Source organism: Lingula anatina, chromosome 6 (assembly GCF_051362555.1).
Source record: "Lingula anatina isolate TDL-2025a chromosome 6, LinAna3.0, whole genome shotgun sequence".
Taxonomy (NCBI): Eukaryota; Metazoa; Brachiopoda; class Lingulata; order Lingulida; family Lingulidae; genus Lingula; species Lingula anatina.
The window spans coordinates 13,722,128-13,748,960 of record NC_141772.1 but is presented as its reverse complement, the minus strand read 5'-3'; the positions used below and the strand labels follow the sequence as shown (position 1 = coordinate 13,748,960).

The following is a 26,833-nucleotide window of genomic DNA, read 5'->3' as shown; positions in this document are numbered from 1 at the left end:
GTAGTTAAGGAGTTTGCTTGAAGTACTTGCACTGTTCCCTCCTACTTTCTGTCTTGTGGCAGTCACTAGTGGATCTACTTATTTATTGACATTGTGACTGGGATAATTATCTTCGAGAAACTATGTTCAGTGTTCTGTTTTTCACGCATTTGCCCCATATACTGATCCACGTATTATCCGACTAACCCTAACCTGTATTAACCGTATTGGAACCCTGGGATTAATTCCTCGGAATACCACTCCTGTCTCACCGGTCCATAATGCATTCGAGTTTCTGTAACATGTTTACCACACCAAGCAGTAATTTCGGCCCCGGCTCGACACTAGGGGCATGCGCCCCACCCGCAGCTTCTGAAATACCGCCTTCTAGCCCCCCTCTACACCCCCCCAAAAATCACATATCAACATCATGCATATATATATATATATATCAAGCATATTGTGACAAGACAGTTCTTTTTCAGCGCCGTGCCATACATATTATAGTTAAAATGGTTTCGTCTTCCAGTTTTCCTCTACTAAAAGTTTTATGTACTTAATTTACACCGAGACAGTATATAGATTCTATACATGCAGAACCAGTCTGCGGCGTGTGTCATCGTCCAAGGCAATTGTCAGGCCGGTGCATGTACACCACAGATGTAGATAGTGTGACTTCGAAAGAGTATTACAAGTATACTGCCTGTTATTAGTTAAACTAAATGAATGTGTGTGTGTGTGTGTGGGGGGGGGGGGGGGGGGGCGAGAAAAGCCGGGGCGACTTGATTTAAAAGTCTTGCTTAACTTCAAGGTCAATTGAGTATGAAAGGCGGGGTCTCACGATTTTGAATAGGAGCAAAATAATAAATGCAGTCACATTTTGATCGCATTGTGTTCATTCCCTGTGCGCTTACAATTTAATCAAAATGGAGACAAACATATGGCACTCGAAAAGAAAAATACCTGTCGTAAAGTGAAAACTGAGACAAGCTTTGTACTAGTGTAGTAAAAAGTAGTGTAGTTTAAAAGAGAAAGAGAAAGATCTAGAGACTTACAATTAATAAATATAAAAAGCGGGCCCGAATTTATTGTAAGGGGCAAATAAAATAAATCAGTCTGGGGGGCATTGTGCGCATTCCCTGTGAGCTGACGGATAAACAAAATACAATAACGCAAAACATTAAACAATGGATGAGGTAGAAAAATACCCGCCATTTTGAGGCGCCGAGGCACCTTTTCTGCAGAAACAGATCCGAGGATTGCAGTAGACAGAACTGACCAACTGTAGCACACAGAGGTCTCAGAGGTCCAGAAGGAAGTTTACAAAGGTATGAATGTTAATAAATCGCTCGGATACGTTAATAATTATTCATTTATTGTCAGACAATTACCGTGAATTTTGGCATAAATTTAATTTAAGCAGAGAGATGAGTAGATTCTGTATCAATGACAAACCCAGCGGGCAAATTATGTTGTTTTAACCTTGAAACAACGTTGAACCATAACGTTGAGAAGACATTGGATAAACATTGGATTTGAAAGTTGTGTCAACCTCAGATAACAACGTTGTATCAACGTCAAAAAACAATGTTATATCAACCCCACCTAGCGGGAAACTACAACGCAAAAAAAAATTCTAACGTACACTGTAAAAGGCATCTAAGTGCCTGCTTTGTCTGAAATTTTCAAAGCATTAATTTCCTTAGCAAATTTTGCACCCAAGCATGGTACACCCTTTTAGCCTGGATGTGTTTAGCAGTAGGACATGTTTGATGGTTAAATATATGTAGGGTATATATGTATGGCCTTTAAATTAAAATTTCCAAGGTTAAGATTAATATATATATATATATATATATAACAAAGTCACAGTCACCTCAACCTGTCTATCTTTAACAGGTTACCAAGAACTGGCAACTTTATTGACATATTTACAGCAACTTATTCATCCTAGTGTTAGCTGACCTTGCAAGGAATTCACTTTATTGGAATGTATTTCTGAACAACAAGTTAAGAAAATTCACTAGTTCACTAAAGACACAAAACAACTGGCACTTTTACTTTAAAACCCCTTTGTTATTATTTTGATCAATTTAGTTTTAGTATTTATAAACAAAGTATCACGTTTTCAATAATTAATATTTTAAATTACAATCCATAACTGCAGGGTTGTGTCAATGACCAAATACAACGATGACCAAAATACAACGTTGAGTCAACGTCGCATTACGACGGTGTTTTGGCGTGGCTGGAACAACGTTGATTTTACGTTGAATTTAGGTAGATCAACGGCAATTCAACGTGACCACGAACTCGTTTGATAGACAAATTCACCGTTCCCTGGCAAAAAAAAAAAAAAAAAAAAAAAAAAAAAAAAAAAAAAAAAAAAAAAAAAACGCAATTTCAAAGACCACAGGTCATTAGATCGTGGTAGACTGATTTGACCAGCCGTAGCACACAGAGAGAGGAACATGTACATAGGATAGTTTGCAAAGGTATGAGTGCCGCATATCCAGCGGGTATACAGTAAAATCCTCTCACGCAGTGAATAATGAAGTAGATAATCGACACTCTCCGACTTTCTATCAAAATGAAAGATATCGGTGTCACATGCTTTAAATATAATAAAACTAACGAATCACTCGTTAAAACCCGTATGATTTATCAAATTACAGTTATAACCAGTAATGTCGCCAACGGTCGGTGGTGACATATAATTTTGGTGCATAGACACAGTGGTACATGCACGAATGTTTCAGTTTCTTAAACAACAATGCCAAATAGAAAGTCTCAAAACAGACGCTAAGAAGAACAGTATTTCATATTGAATAGTATATTTTAATCTGGAAAAAGGAACGGGTTATCTCACAGGGGCACAATAATTAAATCTCGACTCTATTAAACCGGTCGAGGGCTTAAAGGTTTAGTAAATTGAATTGACGACGCGTGGGGAGCCGTGTGAGAGGCGGAAGACCATTAAAAAGATTACGCGGCCTTCCTTAATGTCGGTCCGCCATAATTAGGTCTTGGCCTTGCTAGACCTCAACTTTTCTCGATGTGAATGCTCTTTAAAGGATGTTATAAATTATCAGGTGAAAAAGCCGGAAGTTAAAACCCCTGTGGGTGCTTTGAAATTTAATACTATATTATCATGACACTGACTGAAAGGTTTTTGGGTTTGTTATATGTATGTTTTGTAGCTTTTGCTGGTATAAGATATCACAATTGATGCTTTAACCGTTTATACTCTTTAATGTGAAACATTTGCTTTGTACTGGACCCCTGATACTGAGAGCTATAATCTACACGATTCAAAAGCTTCATGAGATCCCCATTTTTAAATTTACTCTTCTCCGGCCGGTTAGTTTTAAAAGTGAGGGTCCGGTGGACTCTGAGATGGCAGGACCTTCTAGCAGGTCATACCTGCTTGAACAACGGATAACGTTCAGAGATATGAAAAAAATGAGATTTGAAAACGTTAATCATGTGTACGTTGTGTATAGAGCAATGCTTCACGTAGCTACCTCTTGGAAATTTTGCTGCCATTTTTTTTTTTTTTTTTCTTTTTTTTTTTGAGATCATGTTCTTTTAAAAGAAAAGTTTTTAATTTATTTATTTTTCTTTTTTTATTTCCTTTTTTGCGAATCAGACATTTAGTGGAGTAGAGTTGTGTGTGGCTGGTTTGAAGTGGAGATGAAGGCGTGCATCCGGGCCGCATTTCATAGCTAAACAATACAACCCTCACCTTCAGTAGATCCTCCTATGTGTAGCGATGGTATTTACTTTTGCTTTAGTTGTTGCGTGGACCAGCTGAGTTGTTACTGCAACTTATTAATCACATGAAATACTTGTACGTGTTGTTCATGAAAATGCCTTGTCTCTAAGGCAAAAATACCTCATTCATAACAACAAACTCTTTTATATAATCACAATAACCGTAGGCCTACATGATTAATTCTAATTATGAAAACCATGTAAATTAGTATAATAAAAATTACTATTATTATAATAAACAAAGATACTTCTAAGTAAAGTGAGCTCGAAATTACACTTAAAATACATGTAGTTAATAAACTGTTATGCAAGCTACTTTAAATATCAAACCATACCTTTACTCTGCGAGTAAGTAATAAATGACCGCGCAGAGCACGTGCTACATCGCCTTTTTTACAACTGACTATATGAATAATTGAACACATTACCGTATTGAGCACTGCTAGTAATTTCTCATCTAATACAATCTGAACAAAACAAAAACATCGTGGAAATATGAAAATGATAACTTCTTAATAATTTCTGTCGTGTCGGCGACACTACGTACTGGGGCGTGTGTTTGACGTTGAATTTGACACATATCTTCTTTATTTGGAGTGTTTGATGTTGTAAATATGTTGTTTTTGTGTATCGTATTCAACAAAAACCTATTTGTATGCCTGTTTTAACAACATGATACAACATGACAGCTACGGTATGTTGATTACAGAGAGAATACTGCGACTATTAACTCTGTTCAAACCCAAGGCGCAACTCCGCGACTTTTCCCTGAGCCCGGTTTCAATTCAGCCCTTTGAATAAAAAAGTATGATAATCTAATACATGAATTACACAAGCAGCATATGTTCATGTTACATGCCCCTCGCCTAACATTACTCAAATCGTTATTTATGATGTGGAAACATGCACCAAAATATATGCACGTTATACGTCTTTTTGGGCAAACAATTCTTGGGGGTATTCATTATCATTTCCACCAGGAAGATGGCCACCCCTTGTATCATCTACTCATGTGACCGTCAGAAGAAGAAAACGTGTAAGTTAACAACAATGGAGGCACTGCTACAAGACGCTAGAATGCTGTTTGGTAAGTACCGACGTTTTCGCCAATATATTTTTTGTTGTTGCATTTTTAAAACCTAGTCTACATATATAATTGTCACTGTGACATGGCAAAGTACTCCAAAAAAATAAAAATTGCAAAAATCATGTAAAATATTTATTTATACCTGCTTTGGAAGACGGAACAAAATGCTGACTAGAGTCGGGAGATTACAAAAGCGGAGTCATATCCCCATCGAGAAATGATAGACAATGAGATTAAGCAAGTTAATGTTAATTGCCCTATACTGCACCTTTCGTTTCTCGAAAATATGAGACCTCTTATTTTTATAACCCAAATCCGTAAAAGTGAAGGGTGTTCAAACGAGCAAATATTTAAGTTCAATAAAACCGTAGGCTATTATACCAAAAGGGTAGAGGTAATGTTTTTATTAATTTGATGTTATACGGTTATCTAATGTCTATATGTTAGGTTATGGGGAAGAAGAAAGGCTTTTCGTTGTTTTAGAGGGCAAAGGAGCAGAAATAGAAGATGAAGAAATTCTACTTGCCCTAGGACATAAAACCAACGATGTTTTAGAGCTTGTGGTTGTGAATCAGACCCGACAAGAATCATGGGGACCGGTGGAAGGTAGGCAAATTGACAGAAACGTGTTTTTTTATATGAAAATTGAGTGCCGTCCAATTCAGTGCAGCAGCCCAAACTTGAATTTATTTCAAATGAGAATGGACATGCTGTTGAATGATTAATTTATTATGACCTGGTTTTTCCAGTGCCAAGCAAACTTACTAATCCAAACATACAGACAATTAGCATCAACCAAAGCAACAACATCCAAATAGGAGACAGCAACAGTCTTCTTCAGAGAGATTATACGATCGCGAGGGATGTGGATGAAATGTTGGATGTTGTGCCAGTCCAAGGTAAGTACTACCACATTAAGGGGCGGATCAAGGAACTTTCGCCCTGTCTCTTTTCAAAAGGAGAGAAATATATACACATTGTGACCTATATGTGCATAACACATTTAAATTCTATTATAAATTTGTAGACACCAATTTTTGCTAAACAATGCACAAAATCCACATTTGAATTCTTCCGTCTTAATATTCTGTACCAAGACAATTTTGATTAATATAGTGCATAATAACAAATATTTGCTGTAGTGACGCTACCACAAGTACTGGATGCCCGTAAGTTACATAAATTGTAGAAATATATCGAGTTTCATTCCAAATCAGGCAATACACGTGGCAACGAAAAGGTGTAATTTAATACACACAATGACCTTACAATGTATCAAAATATGTTTTTATATATTCTCACGCCCCAAACCCCGCCAATCACAATACAAAAATCGTTGACAAAATTACAATCTTTAGATTTAAAGCAATTCTTTTAGATCTGTACTTTCGATCACTCTAGGTATATAGAGTGACTTTTAAATTTTACCCGCAACAGTAGAATTTAACTTATTTAAATCTCAAAAAGCTGAACGTGCATGGAGATTTAGCAAAAAATGTGTAGAAAATGTGTCGACAAAACACGAACATGTAATACCTCTACACAGTTCTCCATCACTAAAATCTTTTCTGAAATACATTGGTTAATATAGTCTCAGTTTATACAATAAACGTAATTTAATACTCTATGTACATGTAGGAGGATGGATTTTCATTTTTGGGTTAAGTAGGAAAGTGATGTCAGTGCTGCTAAGTCAAATTCTGTTTAGCTTTATTTACAGATGAAAGGCATTTCAACCAAAATGTATATGTACATGTTCATATTTTTTATGGATAGGCTCATATTGTATTATGAAGTTGATGTTGACCTGCTAACATTGAATATTGACATTAACGTTTATTTTGTATCACATACCTATTCAGAAGTTAATGATATTGAGATGGTGGTGATTTTATCAACTGCAAATCCCTGAGGCTCTTCATGTAGCAAAAAAAAAAAAAAAATGACAAACTTATTCGAAAAAGGACGAATATGTGGTGTCCTTATTATGGAAGCCAAGAAGTATGAGATAAGACGGCGTATGTCAAATGTTTGTGTTTATTACAAAGAAGACAGTTTGCTTTAATTTAAAGATAAAGAAAACATCCCTTCATTTCAGGAGAAAAAACGGAAGATATTTCAGTGATACCTGATCCGTTACGTCGCCTGTATGCACTGATCTCACAGCCTAAGTTTTGGTACGAGCTAGATAGGACTGCCCGCCAGGTGGACAGAAGCGAAGTCCTTAAGTACAGGGATGATAATGGATTCAATGTTCTACACGCTGCAGCGTTTCACAATAACGAACATGCAGTTCTGACAATATTCAGACATTTTGATTGGGCGACACTTTCCACGCAGGTCACAAACGGCACTCACACTGGTGAGCTGGATGGCTGTACTGCCAAAGAGATAGCTTTAAAGAAACATCACAAGAGTGTGGCAGACCGAATTGATTTTGTAGGAAAACTTGAGAGTGAATTGAAACCAATTCACAAGGTCATAAGAAATAAGAGAATGGATGAGCTAAAAAAACTCTGCACTCGTGACCATAATTTGGTAAAAATTACTGACTCAGATAATTTTACCCCACTGCACTATGCCGCCGGTGTAGGATTCCTAGATGGCGTGGAGCTGCTTTTCAAAATGGGTGCAGACCTGAATGCTGTCACAGATGATGGTGAAACAGCCCTGGGTCGTGCCTGTAGGATGGGGTACGATGACGTAGTGGAGTACCTCACTGATCTACCAAATATTGACATCAAGAAAAGTGCGTTGTCAAATTCGGGAGATGTATCATGTCTTGATGTGGAAGCATTAGGTAACTTCAGAAATATATACCACAGGCTACAGCGCCACGGTTTACCTGTGACCAGCAATACCCTGGTGTGTGCCGCATGCGGCGGTCACGTCGAGTTAGTGAAAGAAATGGCAGCAATGGACGGAATCGATGTCAGTTATCAGAACAAGTACGGGAACACAGCTCTGTATTTGGCATCTGGAAATGGTTATGTGGATGTGGTGAAGTGTTTGATAAATGAACATAATGCTGACCCAAATATTCAGAACAAGGACGGGAACACGGCTCTCCACGCCGCAGTTTTCAATAAAGTCGACCTGGACGTCGTGGAATTTCTGTTAGATGAAGGCGAGGCAAATCCAACCATCCTCAATAATGATGGACAAAATCCAGCACACTGTGCCGCAAGCAGTGGACAAGTGCAATATTTGGATGCCGTTCTAAGAAGGAATTACGAACGTAGGGTTGATCCAAATATTCAAGACAAATACGGGAACACCGCTCTGTGTGAAGCATCAAGAAATGGTCATGTTGATGTGGTAAAGTGTTTGATAAATAAACATAAGGCGGACTCCAGTATTCAGAACAAAAACGGAAACACTGCTCTACACATTGCAGTTCTCAGTAATGCAGGCCTGGACGTCGTGGAATGTCTGTTAGATGAAGGCGGAGCAGATCCAACCATCGTAAATAATGATGGAGAAAACCCAGTACACTGTGCCGCACGTTGTGGACAAGTACAATATTTGGATGCCGTTCTAAGAAGGAATCATGAACATAGGATTGATCCAAATATTCAAGACAAGTACGGGAACACCGCTCTGTGCAAAGCATCAAGAAATGGCCATGTTGATGTGGTAAAGTGTTTGATAAATAAACATAAGGCGGACCCAAGTATTCAGAACAAAAACGGAAACACGGCTCTACATATTGCAGTTTTCAATAATGTCGGCCTGGACGTCGTGGAATGTCTGTTAAATGAAGGTGGTGCAGATCCTACCATTCAAAATAATGATGGACAAAATCCAGCCCACTGTGCCGCAAGTAGTGGAAAAGTACAATGTTTGGATGCCGTTCTAAGAAGGAATCATGAACGTAGGATTGATCCAAATATTCAAGACAAATACGGGAACACCGCTCTGTGTGAAGCGTCTAGAAATGGTCATGTTGATGTGGTAAAGTATTTGCTAAATGAACATAAGGCGGATCCAGCTGTTCTAAACAACGAAGGCAAAAATGCAACCCACTTGGCAGCAGGCAGTGGACAAGTGCAGTGTTTGGATGCCATTCTGAGAAAACAGCCTGGATTGATGAACAAACGCGGTAATCATTGCGGGAATTCGGTCTATATAGTGTGCGGTAAACATGGAGAAAGACTCGTGTGGCATTGTGTTCTGGTCAAGAGGAAGCTTCTTGTTGCCTTCTTGGAGAAATCAAAAGGAGGAAGATTAGATGTGGCAGATTACGGGGAGGTGTTGCGTTCAGGATGGGGAAAAGATCCCCCCGATGACATTGTAAATAAGATTAAAGACAAGTATTATCAGTGTGAAGATTACGCACCCGAGGATCTAACCCCGCTCCACCACGCCGTTCTAGAACAACACCCCGCTGTGGTGGAGAAACTTCTGGAGATTGGAGCTGCGACTGACGTCCGCGATGCGTACAAACTGACACCGCTGCACTTGGCCTGCATGCGAGGTAACAGAGAAATTGTGAAACTACTGGTGGAAGCAGGGGCGGACACTAAGGCGGCAGACGACGATGGCGACACCCCACTGGACGTGGCAAAACTCAATCACCCGGATCTCACTGTTGCTTTTATAGAGAAGGCTGTGATAGCAAAATTCGTTAAGGTAAGTGGAGAAGTTAAATTATTGAGGGATAACTTGAACATGTCGATAGCAATAATACACAGAATTTACATTTTACTTTGATCTTTTATGTTACGTAACAGTGGCTATTTTAATTATATAGCAGATACTGCTTAAAGCAATAATAACTCTTCGTTTCGGCCAAAAAATGAATTTTCCTGGAGTAAACAACAATTTTCCCATACTTTCCAATGGTTAATGAATCCATTTTACATTCAAAGTTGGTCCCTGGTTTTTTTCTAAAAAGTTTGGTTTTTTGTTAAAATCTCTTAAGAGATTTTAACAGAGTATAGCCATCAATGGAGGTCAAGACAAGCTCAGATATCAGAATAATAGCTATAACTGCTGTTTTTGTGGTAAAATAGAATATATTATATTTCTATCAGTTATTCACAAGGTTTTTATTGTGAAATATAGATCTCATACGAAGAGTTATTATCCCTTTAAGATATTAAAATCTCTAAGAAACTAAAAGCTAGGTGAATCTATTGCCCACACAATATTAATTATATTAAAGGGATAATAACTCTTTGTATGAGATCTATATTTCACAATAAATAGCATACACACAGTCACGTGTAAATGTTTGAAGTACAATGATAAACGTTTGTCCTTGTGATAAACGGTATAAGATGAGGTCGTAACATATGTGTTAAAATTTCTAATTTATTAACCGAATAAGGATACTCTTGGTCAGTGAAATCTTAAATACAATGTTTTCTTTTTTTTTTTTTTTTTTTTTTTTGCATGTCCTCCTAACTTTGCATATTCTAGAGAGAAATGTCAAGAACTTAGAAGATCTTGAGGAGGAATGCCTAAAGTGATGCATATAATTTTTTGTCAAAAGTTAATGAACATTGTGGTCTTCTTACAGGATAGCATTCAACAACCTGTCAAAGAAATTATGGATTTACTAGAACATGGTCTTGACACTAACACAGTGGATGATTTGAAGTCCAAACTTCACGAAAAAAGTATGCAATTTTGACATTTTCTTTGGCGATGAGTCATTCTCCATAACATAAATGTTTTAAGCTATCGGCTAGTGAAACCACAAAGTAAAAGAAACTATATTCGACCAACTATATGTATTTAATCAAATAAACTTGACATGCACTTTTGCATTTACATTAAACTTAACAGAATACACTTAAAGATGGAACTTATCAACATCAATGCATTTAAACATGCAATGTGTATATATACTACAATAGTTTTAATTTTTTCCCGGCACAATGAAAGAAATGAGTGTAGTGTCTAAATTAAGTTTTTATGCTTGGTCTATCATGAGGGTTGTTTATATCTTAAGGATTTTTCTTTTTGAACTTTTTATTTTAGTCCAGCGGTTGATGACGGGAGGCTTTTCTTGTTTGGCGAAACTAAATCCAGACGATGATTCTTCCAAACATTTTGAAAAGGAAACAAACACCAAGAAAACAGACGAAGAGGAATGAATTGAGGGTATTCGAACCATTAACGTGCGGTGTAAGGGTACATGTACCAATTCATTGTCCTTTTTCATAATCGATCCATACACAATTATGGAATCTTAATAGCCATTGCTAATATTCTGATTTTAGTAATAAGAGAGGCACATATAATGCAAACCTGTAAATGGGAAATGCAGAGAATAAGTTCCTACAAATAGGATTCACTCGATTTCTTTCATCGAATGTTCCCTTATAACATGCAAGAAATTAAAATAGAAAGACCAGTAGTAATTTATGCGAAGAATAATAATTTATGCACATTTTATTTGATTTTTTTTAGGAACGAGAAGTGGGCTTCTGTTTAGCAGATGTACTACAGAGTGTTAAAGCAAGACGGGGTATTTTCAAAATGGCGACATTGCACTTTAAGTGAATTTATGTTATTAGCATATCGTTTCTTAAAGTGCATTTTAGTCTCTCTTTTTCTCTCACTCTGTACAATATTACTACGAAAATTATTTATTTGTAGATTTGAAAAAAAAAAAAAACAATTAGCCGTATATTGCTATCCTATTCTTTGTGCGACTGTAATGGGAGTACTAATTTTTTTTCTTTGACAAGATGTGGTGTGCTTAGAAAATGCATTTGTTGTTAATCATTAATCATTTAAAATATATAATGCAGCTGTATTACTATGTGCCGTGTGATTGCTAACTCGATGCAATTTTACTGTAATCTTTTACAGATTGAACAATTAGGTTTGTAGCATAAAGATGCCGGGTATCTTTAAGAGGCATATTTGTAGTTGGACTTACTTCGCCGATGAGACCATTAAGCTTGTGTTAGAACATGATCTTAGAAACTGCATATTCAAAATTTAAGATTGTTATAGTATGCCGTAACGTTTTATATATACGGATTAACAGTAATACGCATCATATTATATCATTTATCTAATTATTAAAATGACCAAAACAATAGTAAAAAATCAACCACAACGTTTGCTTACCAAAAACAATTTGTGTATCCACGAGAAACAAATTGAGGAAATTTTCTTCCATTTTGTTTTAACAGTCTATCGATGATTGATCTTGGTGTATATTGAAAGGTATATTGCTTGCAAGTATTCTTTATATTTATTGGATAATTACGCTGTAATTCTTAGGTTGTATGATGGAATGTTTTTTTTTTTCATGTAAACACAGCTGGATTAAATTTTTGCCATCCAACACCTTATAGCTTACAATAAATGAAATACATTTAATGCATTTATGATGTGTGCATTTTATATTTGTCGGCCTTCTTATTTTCTAACTTATATTCTACAGAAACGTTCAACGGCCAGTGCAAAACTTGAAATCATGTCTTTGATATCTGACACTCTTTTTAGCAGTTTTATTCATAGATCTGAACATTGCTGCGTGTTCAAATATCCTATGTTCCAGCTAGGGATGCTTGTGCAATTGCGAGACAATTCATTATTCACTGTACATGTAAATATACAGTTCATTATATACCGTGCTGTCACCACTTATATCACAGCTGTAATTCTGCACCATGGTCTCTGTGTCGTCGAGATCAAAGTTGGAGGCGTAGATATCATTTTGCACCATTTTTACAAAATCACACGTGTCTTCCGTTGGTTTTTGTGCATATTTCCGTCTTCACAACCATGGGTGTTCAAGTAACCGCTATCGTCTTTGTTTGAAATCTCGTGTGCACAGTACAGGTCGGCAATGGGCTTTCCTAAAGTGTTTTATTTTGGTAGTGAACCGGTTCACCATCTTACCTGGATCCAAGTATGATTTAAAGGATACTACAGCAAATGCGATATAGGTCCAGTGAAGTTTTGGAGGTGCTCTCAATTATCACAATATATTAGTACAGGATCCTTGGCGGAGGTCTGCACTCTCAGAATGCCTTTCTAGGAACCACCTGTACTTATCAATATACTATTTGAGTCACTAAACAAAAGCTATATAGATGACCGTATAACATTATTTAACATTGCGTCTGATAATCGAAGTTTCGCTGTAATCTATTCAGTTTTATTACATTTTGGCGACAAGCCTGTTGGCGTAATTAAAAAACACCGAAAATCTGCACATTTTTAATATTACTTAGCCATGACACCATTTCACAATGATTTTTTGTTCATTTTTGAAAATTCAGCATAGTATAGATTTTATTTAACCTTTTTTATCTTAAAATAATACAAAGCAGGGTATGACAGTGTCTTCGCATATACCATATTGTGCAATTTCTTCGCGTGAACTGGATAGAGCACAACACATTAACAACTGTTGAAAACATCATCAATATCCATTTATTTTACATTATGTGCAACAACATATCTGCATAGCCATACAGTGCTTTTACAGTGCATTACAATAGCTAAAACGATTCTTTATTTGTTTTCAAAAGCATCTCTCTCTCTACGGTACTTTGAACATCGTAGTCTGTCCTGTGCGTTTGTAGTCTGACGACAAGGACTTTATCAGCGTTTATAGGCCTACATGTAGTGGATTTCTACCGATATCCGATGTGGGTTTGCAAACGATGAATTGAACGATGTAGCCGAGGTCGCTTAATATGAGTGGAGAGAGTTTAAGTACGATTAGAAGGCTGTCTATATTTTATTTTAAATTTTCTAACGTGCGCCCAGGGCAGTGGTGGAATTAGAGGGGGCGTTAAGAGGCTGGGGGTCCTGACCCCCCCCCCCTTCGGTTTCTGAAAAATATATCACACCAATATTCCCCTTTTGAATTTAGAATTTTGACTAGCTAAATCATAATTTTAAACCTACCAAAGGGCACTGCTTGCTTTCCAAAATACCCAAAATTTTTGGGGACCTTGACTAGGCCCCGATCCCACACAAATGGGGCGTTGGTCGGTTTCGCATCCTAGACTTGTCGTTTCGGACCCCCCCCCCCTTAAAAAAATCCTGGATCCGCCCCTGGAGGGTATCCTTTCACAAGTTTCGCAAGTTACCCATATTTTATTGACTATACCGGATCCTATGGAGATTTGACGACATTCAATTTGATTACTTCAACCAATGTTGATGTTTTTTTATGGTAGACCAGTATAGTCCTCTAAGAGTGTCCCAGCTTGTGTCAAGTAGCGAGGATTGGTTGTATCATATACAGACGAATTTACGCGAACACAAACGAAAAGAGACGAGCACAATACACCTCGCTAGCACAATCACCCACACAGGCACAGTCTCACACATATCTATATGTTACACACATGAGGAAACACACTGGTGACAGGCCCTTCGTGTAAGAGCCTTCGTGTTAGAGTCTCTCTCTCTCTCGTTACAAGTTCACTGGACTATTCTGACACTTGTAAGCTGGGACCAATAAAACAGTTTATATGAGTCCTTGTCCTAATAAACATAAACCTTTGGAGGCACTTGCTTGGCGGGCAAGTAGGTCTGAAAATCGACTTGCCCGACTCAAAAAATCTATTTGACTGACTTCAAGCGCGAGCGTGTGTCTGTGTGTGTGTGTGTGTGTGTGTTTGTGTGTGTGTGGGGGGGGGGGGGGGGGGGCTAGGGGCCTTCTTAAATATTAAAAAAAATGAAAAGAAAAAATATGATTAAAACAAGCAAAATTGATTAAAACAAATAATGAAGAAATTAAAGATGTTACTTCGCCACTAAACTTAAAAAAGTTGTTCATAAAAACTCTTTTCAACTTTACTTTACTGTCTTAAATTTCCCTTTAAAAGTCTCCTGGGGGTTTTTCCATACTAGTAAAATTGAGGGTAAATTCCTAGGTGTAGCCACTTTAAAATAGATGCTTAGCCATCGTAATTAATCATCAGTAGGTCGTCATATAGTTAATGGTGTGTTGAATTTTAAAAAATGTTTTATCGGGACTAAAAACGAGAAGACTCTTGTCTAGATGAACCTGTGGAAGGAAAATTAAAACTCCTTTATCGTGTATAAAGATAAACAAAACTTAGACCTCTTAAGATTAATTTTAATGATTAAAGCTACTGCTTCATTGTGCGCTTAAATTACAAATGTTCCGAGAATATAAACGGGAAGGCTCTTGTCTAGATTGACCTGTTTAATACATTCACAGCACAAGGACAAACAGAAAACGTTTACCCGTATGCTCTTTTATACATTTATCTATCCGTCAGTAATTTATCTATCAAATCGTTACGATTCCTGCATATCGCATGGCGTTTGTTTGCGTTGGCCTGGGGATTATCTGTCAACCTGAATCAATATATCGACGACACAGCTCCAGTCCTTTGATCACTTGAGGACACCATGGTCAATTGAAACTTTCGAAATAGACGCTGAGATTATTTACACGAAATAGTAAGTATTATATTTCTTTTTTTTTTTTTTTGGGGGGGGGTGGGGAATTGAACGAGTCAGATTACTGCAGTGTGGGCAATGTGTAACCAATGAGATCCAATGTGAAGTAGACCGCATTCAAAACAGTGGGCTAGCTAGTCTGAGGGTCAAATATGGTCGACCGACTTGAATACATCCCCACGGGGAACCTATTCAGTGTCTATAATTGGCGGATTAGACGGCATGCTTTTTAGTGGGTCGCCATATTTGACCCGTGGCCTAGCTGTAGTTAGTCCACCGTTCTGAATTCGACCTTAAACGAACAGTGTCACTAATGCATCGTTATGCACTTGCATGCCATCATAATCGTGTCGAAGGGAAAACTGCAGTCCTTCCTCGGGAACTGAGGTGATCGTGTCTTGAAATATGCTTTCTTATACATGTCCACCTGCCCTCGCACGATGCAAGTTGACAGTGCTTGGCAAATTTATGGCTTCTCGTTCAACAAAGTCATCGTATTAGGCCTGTCAGGCCAGTGGCCAGCAATTTGAATTTTTTCAAAGAAAAGTGAACATTAAGACATCCTTAGTTGAGAATTGACATGAAACCTAGATCAATATTTAATTCCGAGTGGACTTTTCATGGCTTAAAGGACAGTTTGCTCAACTCCACCCCCCCCACCCCCCACCCCCACCCCCAATTGCAAACGGAGCCGTAGTGCTTTCAGCGAATTAACGATATCACATAGAGGCTACAATGTATTATATGGGCCGAGTGTGGGCGAGTTATGGAATCGAGACGCTTGCGCGATGCTTTCGAGTTACGGGGCCCTGGATTTAATCTAATGATTCATACCGTTGCTTATTGTCACAGAAAAATAAAGACTTATTTAGATGTACCTGTTTAACAATTTCACAATTGACAGAAAATTGAAACTCCTTTTTATAATACATACTGGAGTATATCCATCCTTCACCTAGATTTATAAATCAAAACGGCACGCACGGCGATTTCTTCTTATCACCTGGTGTTTGCCTGCGATGACCTACTTTGTACAATATAAATTACCTGTTAACTTGTATAAATAAATCGATGATACAGACCCGGTCCCATGATCATTTGAGAACGCCATGTTGAATTGAAATAGAGGTTGAGAATATTTTTAAAAAAGTAAGTACTGGGGTAGTATTTTATTTTCTTGGAAATTGAAATTGGTTTTATTTAACTTATTGCAGCACACTCAGCGGGATCCCCTGTGAACTACATGTACACGTGTTTTAAAAGGACGGAATTCCAAATATTTCACAATTAACTTCTGGTAGAAGGTTTATCTTGGGTCAATAGTTTGGTTATTGGGTGATACATATGTAATACAATTATCACGGGAAAAATGTTTGACTGGAGTTGAGTGTGTTTACAAACTAAACTGGTATTCAAGACGGCATAATCACTAAAGACAAGAACTTTTGAACTTGCTAGATGTCATGCCACAAGACTGAAGCAAACACTGTTGGTAATATTACTGTCCTAGTTATAAATGCACCAAAATCACCAACAAAAAATCTAAAAAGCAGGTCTATACAGTTGTTTTATAAATGAAAGTTATTGGCATGGCCTTCATGTTGGCCTACATCGCCCATTTTATAATGTATAATTTTATAATTGAGTAAAACTTAAATATTCCGCAAATTAAAATGGCGGATCAAGTCCCGCCCCTTACCCACACGTGGATATATTAAGTCGGGTATGTGGGGTGCACCGCCAACAAAACAAATACTAATCTATATAGGAATAGCAGATGAGCCAAAGTCTCCTTTTCACGTTTAACTACAACAATCTGTTGTCAACTACCAGGTGTTAGCAATACCTTATGGCAGTGGGAAAATAGTGGCGTAGTTTGAATTTGATTATAACCATTAAAGTATACCGACAGTCAATGAAAACGCATCATTTATTTATCAAATAATATTTTAAGTTCCTTTGACATATTAAGAAAATAACAGTTTTCGTGTGAAATATGACCCATTATTCAGTCGCACAAGGTGAAATAAAGGTCAGAAAAGATCATTAAAAAAGCAAGGTCACGTGATCAAATCTCTTTGGTTCCACCCAGCCTCCAGCATCCCCAGGGCCCGCAGTCGCTCTTCCAGTGTCAGACGTGCCATCACAGAACTTTTTTGTCTTGTGTCATACTGGATTTGGTGACTACCTTAAATAGGTTTAATTAATCACCATATATTGAACCTGATTTATTCACACCAATCAGGAAAAACACATGATTTGTAACAGCTGATGACAAAATCAGCTGATGACAAAATCACTGAAGCGGAAATTTTAAACATCCGAGCGGTCAGCCCACTCTCTTATGACCAAGCAAGTGCATTTGTACTCGTTTATATGGTTAGAATCGATTCTCGGTAAAAGTACAAGAGTGCAAAAGTACAAGAAAGATAAACACCCATTGACCGATTATGACATTACACCGTGCACAGGTCTACAGATGTACTCATGTTATATTTAGGAAATAAAATATCGGTATGCTTCCAACCACATGCACGCTATATGAGATTGAAGACAAAGCCTGAGATATTTATTATTATTTTCATTCAGAAAGATGGGCAGCACCTGTATCATCTACTCAAGTGACCGTCGGAAGAGGGAAACATGTATGTTAACAACAATGGAGACGTTGCTACAAGACGCCAGGCAACTATTAGGTTAGTACAGTCGTTCCATCAAGATACTCTTGTTGGACTTTTAAGGCATACAAAGTACTGTTGAACAACAAAATAGCCAGGCTAATTAATCGTGTTAAAAGACTATACGTATAAAAAGTGTGTGTGTGTGTATGTATGCATTAAAACGAGCCAACACAGTTTTACAGAAGTCTTTGAAAGATACAGTACATACAGGATAGATGTACTTCCATCGATTTTATTATGTTGAAAGGATCGGGGAATGCTCTGTTAAATTTTGAAATGTAATCTGTTTTCCATTGTTAGGTTATGGACAAGATGACCAGCTTTCTATTGTGCTGGAAAGGGAAGGAGCTAAGATAACTAAAGAAGAAATTCTTTTTGACATAGCTAAGAAAAGGGATGTTTTAGAGCTGATGATCCTGAATCTGGACAGACAAGAATCATGGACTCGAGAAGAAGGTACGATGAAACAAAAGAACAAACGGTCTAAAACGTTAACATTTAGCTAAAGATATTTTCATTTTAATGAGGCTGTTTACTGCCAAGACCAAGCCTGAACATTGGTCACTTCACTACGACTTGTCATAGTTTAATTTTACATGGTAAACTGAGTTAATGTTATTTTACAGTGCCAAGTAAACTAACAAGCCCAAATATTCAGATGATAAGCATCAACCATAGTCAAAACATCCAAATAGGAGACAGCAACCGCTTCCTTCAGGCAGATAATACGAGGGATGAAGATGATTTTCAGGTCGTTATTCCGGCGCAAGGTAAGAATATTGTCACAAAATGTCTGATAGTCACTCATGGACGGATAAAGGAATCTTCTCGGTCTCTTTCCAACAAGGGAAAGATGACACACTCTCTGATCCACAGTAACGTTGATAGCCAAACAATGTACACAGAGTGAACCAAAATCTTCCTTCTTAATATCCTTGATTTAACAGAGACATTCCATTCCATTAGGTCCGTAGTTGGATTAGCGATGCGCAGTTAAATGTCAGTGAACTACGTACAGTGACTTTAGGCCTGTTATGCACATGTTAGTTTCTTTAGTAGACAAGAAGCATGACATAATGCTGTTTGTGTCAAATATCTGATTTTATAGCACAAAAAAACATTCCTTCATTTCAGCAAAAAACACCGAAGACATTTCAATAATACCTGATCCGTTACACCGACTGTATTCCGCCATCGCACGACCAAAGCTTTGGTACATGCTTGATAGGATTGCCCGCCAGGTGGACAGAAACAAAGTCCTGGAGTACAGGAATGAAAATGGGTTCAATGTCCTACATGCTTTCACAATAACGAACTTGCAGCTATCACTATATGGAGACATTTTGATTGGGCGACACTTTCCACGCAGGTCACAAGTGGCACTCACCCTGGTGAACTGGAAGGCTGTACTGCCAAAGACATAGCTGTAAAGAGACACAGCAAGAGTGTGGCAGACCGAATTGATTTGTTAGGAAAAACTGAGAGTGGAATGAAGCTAATCCACAAGGTTGTAAGGAGTCAAAACATTGATAAGTTAAAAGAACTCTGCACTCTTAACCATAATTTGGTAAATATTACTGACTCAGACAATTTTACACCACTACACTATGCCGCTGGTGCAGGATTCCTAGAAGGTGTGAAGCTGCTTCTCAAAATGGGTGCAGACCTGAATGCTGTCACAGAGTCTGGTGAAACAGCCCTGGGTCGTGCCTGTAGGATGGGGTACGATGACGTGGTGGAGTACCTCACTGATCTTCCGAACATCGACATCAAGAAAAGTATGGTGTCAAATATGGGAGACTTAACGTGTCTCGATGCCGCAGCGATGCGTAACTTCAGAGACATATACGACAGGCTGCAGCGCCATGGTTTACCTGTGACCAGCAATACCCTGGTGTGTGCCGCATGGGGCGGTCACGTCGAGTTAGTGAAAGAAATAGTAGCAGTGGGCGGAATCGATGTCAATTATCAGAACAAGTACGGGAACACAGCTCTGTCTGAAGCATCTAGAAATGGTCATGTAGATGTGGTAAAGTGTTTGATAAATGAACATAAGGCTGACCCCAATATTCAGAATAAGTACGGAAACACGGCTTTACATATTTCAGTTCTCAATAATGTCGGCCTGGACGTCGTGGAATGTCTGTTAGATGAAGGTGAGGCAGATCTAACCATCCTAAATAACGAGGGACAAAATCCAGCACACGTGGCAGCAAGGAGTCAACAAGTGCGATATTTGGATGCCATACTGAGAAGGAATCACGAACTTAGGGTTGACTCAAATATTCAAGACTCGTATGGGAACACCGCTCTGTGTGAAGCTTCTAGATATGGTCATGTAGATATGGTTAGGTATTTGATAAATGAAGTTAAGGCTGACCCAAATATTCAGAACAAAAACGGCAACACGGCTCTTCACATCGCAGTTCTCAATAACGTCGGCCTGGACGTCGTGGAATGTCTGTTAGATGAAGGTGGTGCAGATCCAACCATCGTAAATAATAATGGACAAAATGCAGCAAACTGTGCCGCATGTCGTGGACTAGCGCAATATTTGGATGCCCTTCTGAGAAGGAATCACGGTCGTAGGGTTGATCCAAATATCCAAGACAAATACGGGAACACCGCTCTGTGTGAAACATCTAGAAATGGCCATGTTGATGTGGTAAAATGTTTGATAAATGACCATAAGGCGGATCCAGCTGTTCTAAACAACGACGGCAAAAATCCAGCACACTTGGCAGCAAGCAGTGGACAAGTACAGTGTTTGGATGCCATTCTGAGAACACATCCTGGATTGGTTAACAAACGAGGTAATCTCTACGTAGGTGATAGGATATACTTAGTACGCGGTAAGGATGGAGAAAGACTCGTGTGGCATTATGTTTACGTCAAGAGAAAACTTCTTGCGAACTTCTTTGTAAAAATAAAAAGAGGAAATATAGATGTGGGAGAATACGGAAAGGTTTTGTACTCAGGATGGGGAGAAAATCCCACCGAAGACATTGAAAAAAAAATTGATGACAAGTACTATAAATGTGCTGATTCCGCACACGAGGATCTTACCCCGATCCACCACGCCGTTCTGGAACAACACCCCGCTGTGGTGGAGAAACTCCTGGAGCTTGGAGCTGCCACAGACATCCGCGATGCATATAAAATGACGCCGCTGCACTTGGCCTGCATGCAAGGTAACAGAGAAATTGTGAAACTACTGGTGAAAGCAGGGGCGGACACCAAGGCGGCAGACAACGATGGCGACACCCCACTGGACGTGGCAAAACTCAACCAGCAGGATCACACTGTTGATATCCTGGAAAAGGCGGAGATAGTGAAATTCGTTAGAGTAAGTTGAAAATTAAAGCTAATAAGAGATAACCTATAATTGTCGGTAGCAATAATGCACTAAATTTATATTTCACTCTGACATTTTCTTTTTTTTTCTCAATTCTACTGATACTGTTTAAGATTTTTAAAAGTAACTGAAATTTGGTGATGTTCTTATCCACACAATATTAAATATATCAACTGAAGCTTGTCACTTTAGGCAGCACTCTGATATACGTTTAAAAACTATGTTAAAAGAAAGCAACATTATACACACGGTCACGTTGTAATTGTTAAAGTACCATGATAAACGTTTAGGCTTGTGATTAACAGTATAGGATAGACAAGTAAGATATCTCTTAAGATTTCTTATTTATCAATAAGGATACAGTTCTGTTCTGTAATATCTTAAATGCAATGTTTTTTTTTTCATGACCGCCTCCGTTAGCTTCACTTATACCAGATCAAAAATGTCAGCAAATTAGAAGATCCTGAGGAGGAATGCCGAAAGTTATGTCTGTATTTTTTCAAAACTTTATGCACATTGTGGTCTCCTTACAGGATAGCATTCAACAACCTTTCAAAGAAATTATGGGTTTACTAGAACATGGTCTTGACACTGACGTCACAGCAGATGTTTTGAAGACCCATCTTCACGATATAAGTATGCAACTTTGTTCTTTTATTTTGCGATTAGCCATTAGCCAAAAAATATATAACTTATTGGCTAGTGGAACCTCAATGGAATGCACTAAATTCGACCATCTGTTTATTTAATTAGATAGACAATTATTTATACGTGCACATCTGTCCTAATATTCTTATACCTAACAGGATAGGAAGATGTTCATCTATCATCTTTTTATTTAAACATAAAATGTGTATACTGCAGTAATTTTGAATGTTTTTGGGCGAAATGAAAGGGAATTAATTGTAATGTCAATATTGAATTTATGTGTGGTTTATCTACAGACTCGTGTATATATAACGCATTTGTCATATTCAACTACCCAAGAAATGTTTAAAAACTTTTTCAGTTCAACAGTTGACGACGGTTGGGTTCTCCTGCTTGGCAAAACTGAATCCAAAAGAAGATTCTTCCAATCGTTTTGCTAAAGAAGCTGTTGCCAATGGAACAGACGAAAAGGAGTGAACTGAAGATACTGGAATCATTATTTTGCAGTGTAAGGGTTCTAATCACTGAGAATAAAATTGGAGTCATTTGACTCTCTAGTCAGAGTCCAGCTCCCCTTGACCCTCATGGAGTTAATTTGACTCCTATATAAGGGTCAAATTACCCCACTACCAGAGTCTTTAGACTCTCTTATCAGAGTCAATCACCCCCTGGCTCTCATGGAGTCAATTTGACTCTAAAATCAGAGTCAGACGGCGTGGAGAGAACAGTTTTCATCATCCTTTGTCAGTATAAACATTATTTTATTGGCCATAGTTTGTTTTATGCATGAACAAGTGGTTTTCTGTGTGTTTCTGCATACAGAACTCGTGCACTTATTACTGGCCCGGGCTTTCAGTTGACACACCCTTTATGTGATATGTTGGTATACAGGTCAGCAGGTTTTGTTTCCAGGTTGTAGGTTTGACCCACCAATGCATGTCAGTTGAGAGGTATGCTCACTCATTGATATATATATATATATATATATATATATATATATATATATATATATATATATATATATATACAAACTGTTATTGCTGCTTCAACAACAAAAGTGACCACATGGCCTGGTGGTTAGGGTGTCCGCCTCTGGAGCGGGCGGACGTGGGTTCGACCCTTGTGGGGACACAACAAACTAAAATGAACGATACTCACTGTCTCTCCCATTGCCGCTATTGTTGTTGTTTTCGTTCATGATGTGCCAAGGAGTCAAAATTCCTTAATGTGGGGTCATGATGACTCTTTTGTAGAGATAATTCAAGGGATGAAGGGATGTATGAATGGAGTCAATTGTGACCCTCCTGTGGGGTCTGGGGTGGCATTTCTCCATCGGAGTCAACTTGACTCCAGTTGGGAGTTAATTTAGGCACCACTGCTGGACTCCAATTTTGGAGTCACTTGGACTCCGATTTTATTCTCAGTGTATTCATATTAGCCATTTTATAAATGATTAACAAACCAACAACCCATAATGTTGTGGTTCTCCGATTCAACTGATTCTTCTTTTTCATAACATATCAATTCCTTTTAGTAGAAGAATTGACAATATGGAGTTATATTATCTGAATGTAGCAGTTATAAATGTAGCATGCAGAACAGAGCTGTAAATATGAAAGGCGGTAAATAAGTGTCCACAAATAGGATTCTATGGATATCCTCATTGCATTATCTCTGATAATACATGTATGCTAGAAATTAAAATTAAGAAACCCGTAGTGACTTTTAAATTCACAATTAAGTGTATTAAGATAATTAAAATAACTTATCGAGGATAAGATTCGTATTTAACACCCCCTAAAAAAAATAAAAAAATAAGAAAAAAACATCAGAAACCGTAAAAATTCTATAAAATCCTACAAAGGATCCTGGCCAAATATCAAGAAATTTGCTGGACTTTAACTTTGGACTGAGTACGATCATTCCCCAAAGTTTTCAAGTTTTCTTTATCTTGGTCGCTTTAAATAAAAGTCATGATGTTTCCACAGTATTCTCCAAACGAACTCTGCGGCGTTTGAGGCACACTTGCATAAGCCGCACAAAATTGTTAATTACACGACACGCTTATTTAGCCTGCAAATCATACACTGTAGTGCAAGCACATTTTCGGAGACAGTATCGTCATGCTCCATCAATTAACCAAAAATTCCTCTTTTTGAGAGGACATTACGAAACCGAAACTGTTTTTTCAAAAATATTTGCACTAGGATTTGTTGGCAAAATAACCCCGACAACGGCCACCAGGCAACAATTATTTTCCTCGGTTGACCAAGATGTAATAATAATAATAATAATAATAATAATAATAATAATAATAATGACAAGATTCTTATATGTCGCCTTACATTTTATCTCAAGGCGCCTCACAATAATGGCTAATATACTAAAATCATTAAAAACCAATTGGAAACCATTAAAAATTTACACTACCAAAAATCATTTTATTAAAATACATATATATATTTAAAAAAAATCTAAGAGATATAGACAGAATTAAAAATGTGGGTCTTTAAAAGAGATTTAAAATTGTCAAAGTCTTCTGTTTTTCTAATAAAATTTGGTAGACCATTCCACACTTTTGGGGCGTAGATTATAAAAGCACGATCTCCATAACTTTTGAGGCACCCCTTCTCTAAAACAGAATGTTCTAAAATAAAATCATTCTCAGTATTAAAACGTGTGGACCGCCGTGGTAAGTTAAAACAGATAAGATCAGATAAATATAATGGTCCTTGTGAATGAATCGCCTTAAAAATAATACAAAGATGTGTTGGGAAAGACCAGTTTTGCAGTCTTTCATGCACAAAATCGATCGGTATACCCAGATAAAGAATGGACGAAAAAATAATGTAAATGGTTTAAATCAAAGATTTTATTTTATTTTATTTTTATTATTACTATTATTATTATTATTTTTTTTTTTTTTTTTTTTTTTGGGGGGGGGGGGTCCACCCTGAACCAGACCTTAGCATGGGCAATGTTATTTTTATTCATTTATTTGTTATGTTATTTTAGATTGTACTGTTGCATGCTATCTTAAAAACAGTTTGTTTTTTTATTTTTATTTCTATTTTTTGTTTTTATTTACAGGTAGGAACGAAAGAGGACTCCTCTTTATCAGATCTACTACAAAATATATAAATGTTTAGCCAAGCGAGACATTTTCAAAACGGCGACATTATAGTACATATACGACTTCATGTGCTTATCACATTGTTTATTGAAGTGCTTAAGTTGTCTGTGTGTTTGTGTGTAGATTAATAAGAAAAGAGTATGTCAAAAGACAGTCACGTGGACGCCGTTTTGTTGATTGAAGTACACATGTGCATATATTTGTGTCATATTACGTTGACACAACTATATTTTCAGCAGCTAATTTTGTACGGAAAGCTAGAAGAATTTTGAAAACAAGATAATCCTTCGATGAGTTGTCTGAGGTGCAAAAATGTCTTTCACATACAGATAACATTTATAGGCTTTTCTTATGAGCAGTAGTTATGAGCTTCCGTGCTTGATCTTAATAAAATGTGTTTGAGTGTTTTCTTCTTTTTTTAATTCGTGAATGTTTGAAATATTCGCCACATATTACACATTGTCAATAAATTTGACTATTGAGTCAAGATTTTCTGTTGATTTATTACGACTAATTCCTTGCTGTGAATATATGTCCTATGAAACATGTAATGCAGCCGTTTGTGTTGTGATAGTTAATGGGTTTGCTGACACGATGACCATGACTTGTACATATTGTAATTCTACATGCATTGTAGCGTAAGGTTCGTTTCATAACCAGTTAAAAAGTACAGTATCTTAAAGATGTGGCCTGCACTTTGATTTATATCACCGGTGAGTAGAATTTCTCATCTTTAGCCAAGACTTTTGTTGAAAAAGCCATTTTAAAAATTGAATTTAAATTGTACACTTGGAATTTCAGATTGTACATTATACATGTATGCCAAAATGTTGGTTCTATATTCGACAAACATGGATAATAACAAAACTGATTATATTACTATTGTAAAAGTTACAATATTCATATAAAATTTTTTACATGTACAGCATAATAGCAAAGAAAATTATAGGCTTATTAATAATTAAAATATTCACCAGAAGAAACACATTAAGTACTTTCACGTCACTATCTTTTTGGCGATATGAATTATAATCTTTCTCTGAAACATGAGAAGAAGTATGCCCACAGATTGTACACTAATTGAGCAGCGTATTTTGTTTCTGTTGATCAGTATTATTTTTAGACTTAGACACCAAGAAGTATTGGCAAAGAGTGTCACTGCTTATCTTTTTTAATGACAGTGTTCATGGGATCAAATTTTTGTCTTACTGGACGTTGTATAATATAGGTTCTGAATCGGAAGAAACATCTGTGCAATACATGTTCTCATTGTTATAGTATCGTAATTATTTCATAGCAAATTTTTTAGTGTTAAATTATATTAATTATATATGTATAGTAACAAATGAATGCACCAGCAGTGCATAATGCCAACAATAAAATTATGAAAATTGATTTGGATTTTCAAATTGTTATAAAGATCTATTCTGTGTACAAAGTACTGGAGAGTGCATTGTTTGCCTATTCTTTAACATCAGCTGTGAACTTGTTCTTCTTCTTATTTACTAAATTAACGGAGAAAACTTCTCACTTAAAGAAGAGATTCTCATGATGAAATTATGCATTGCACTTGCAATTGGCCCAATAAAATGTAAAGGTGGTATTATAGTAATTGTTTTTTCAAACACAGTAAATTTCTACTCAATTAACCTAAGAAAACTAGAGAAACAATTTTTTTTGTGGAAAATAGTCGACTTGTGTTGAAATTATTTGAATAATTACCATATAAGATAAACGTTAATAACGACTAGAAAAAA

General features: G+C 37.1%; 3 protein-coding genes across 3 annotated transcripts; all 3 read left to right on the top strand.

Annotated features, from left to right (window-relative positions):
• The first annotated feature begins 1,191 nt into the window (after window positions 1-1,191).
• LOC106168092 (uncharacterized) lies at window positions 1,192-10,478 on the top strand. The gene is made up of 6 exons (XM_087015209.1): window positions 1,192-1,307; window positions 4,734-4,840; window positions 5,288-5,446; window positions 5,590-5,739; window positions 6,939-9,472; window positions 10,365-10,478. The coding sequence occupies exons 2-6, from the start codon at window positions 4,738-4,740 to the stop codon at window positions 10,476-10,478; spliced, it is 3,060 nt and encodes a 1,019-aa protein (XP_086871335.1). The 5' UTR covers window positions 1,192-1,307; window positions 4,734-4,737.
• A 4,634-nt stretch (window positions 10,479-15,112) lies between these two features.
• On the top strand, window positions 15,113-18,914 carry LOC147761188 (uncharacterized). Its single transcript, XM_087015208.1, has 5 exons — window positions 15,113-15,259; window positions 17,849-17,955; window positions 18,241-18,396; window positions 18,567-18,710; window positions 18,907-18,914. Exons 2-5 carry the CDS (start codon window positions 17,853-17,855, stop codon window positions 18,912-18,914), a joined length of 411 nt encoding a protein of 136 aa, XP_086871334.1. The 5' UTR covers window positions 15,113-15,259; window positions 17,849-17,852.
• Window positions 18,915-19,246: 332 nt separating this feature from the next.
• LOC147761187 (uncharacterized) lies at window positions 19,247-22,106 on the top strand. The gene is made up of 3 exons (XM_087015207.1): window positions 19,247-21,286; window positions 21,829-21,931; window positions 22,102-22,106. The coding sequence occupies exons 1-3, from the start codon at window positions 19,430-19,432 to the stop codon at window positions 22,104-22,106; spliced, it is 1,965 nt and encodes a 654-aa protein (XP_086871333.1). The 5' UTR covers window positions 19,247-19,429.
• Window positions 22,107-26,833: the final 4,727 nt, after the last annotated feature.

Excerpts from the sequence above, each read along its gene's own strand:
- LOC147761187 (XM_087015207.1), top strand. The coding sequence starts at position 19,430 with ATGAAGCTAATCCACAAGGTTGTAAGGAGTCAAAACATTGATAAGTTA. Across the intron at positions 21,287-21,828 it reads AGATAGTGAAATTCGTTAGA|GATAGCATTCAACAACCTTT; the intron begins GTAAGTTGAAAA and ends GTCTCCTTACAG.
- LOC147761188 (XM_087015208.1), top strand. The coding sequence starts at position 17,853 with ATGGGCAGCACCTGTATCATCTACTCAAGTGACCGTCGGAAGAGGGAA. Across the intron at positions 17,956-18,240 it reads AGACGCCAGGCAACTATTAG|GTTATGGACAAGATGACCAG; the intron begins GTTAGTACAGTC and ends TTCCATTGTTAG. Across the intron at positions 18,397-18,566 it reads ATCATGGACTCGAGAAGAAG|TGCCAAGTAAACTAACAAGC; the intron begins GTACGATGAAAC and ends GTTATTTTACAG.
- LOC106168092 (XM_087015209.1), top strand. The coding sequence starts at position 4,738 with ATGGCCACCCCTTGTATCATCTACTCATGTGACCGTCAGAAGAAGAAA. Across the intron at positions 4,841-5,287 it reads AGACGCTAGAATGCTGTTTG|GTTATGGGGAAGAAGAAAGG; the intron begins GTAAGTACCGAC and ends TCTATATGTTAG. Across the intron at positions 9,473-10,364 it reads TGATAGCAAAATTCGTTAAG|GATAGCATTCAACAACCTGT; the intron begins GTAAGTGGAGAA and ends GTCTTCTTACAG.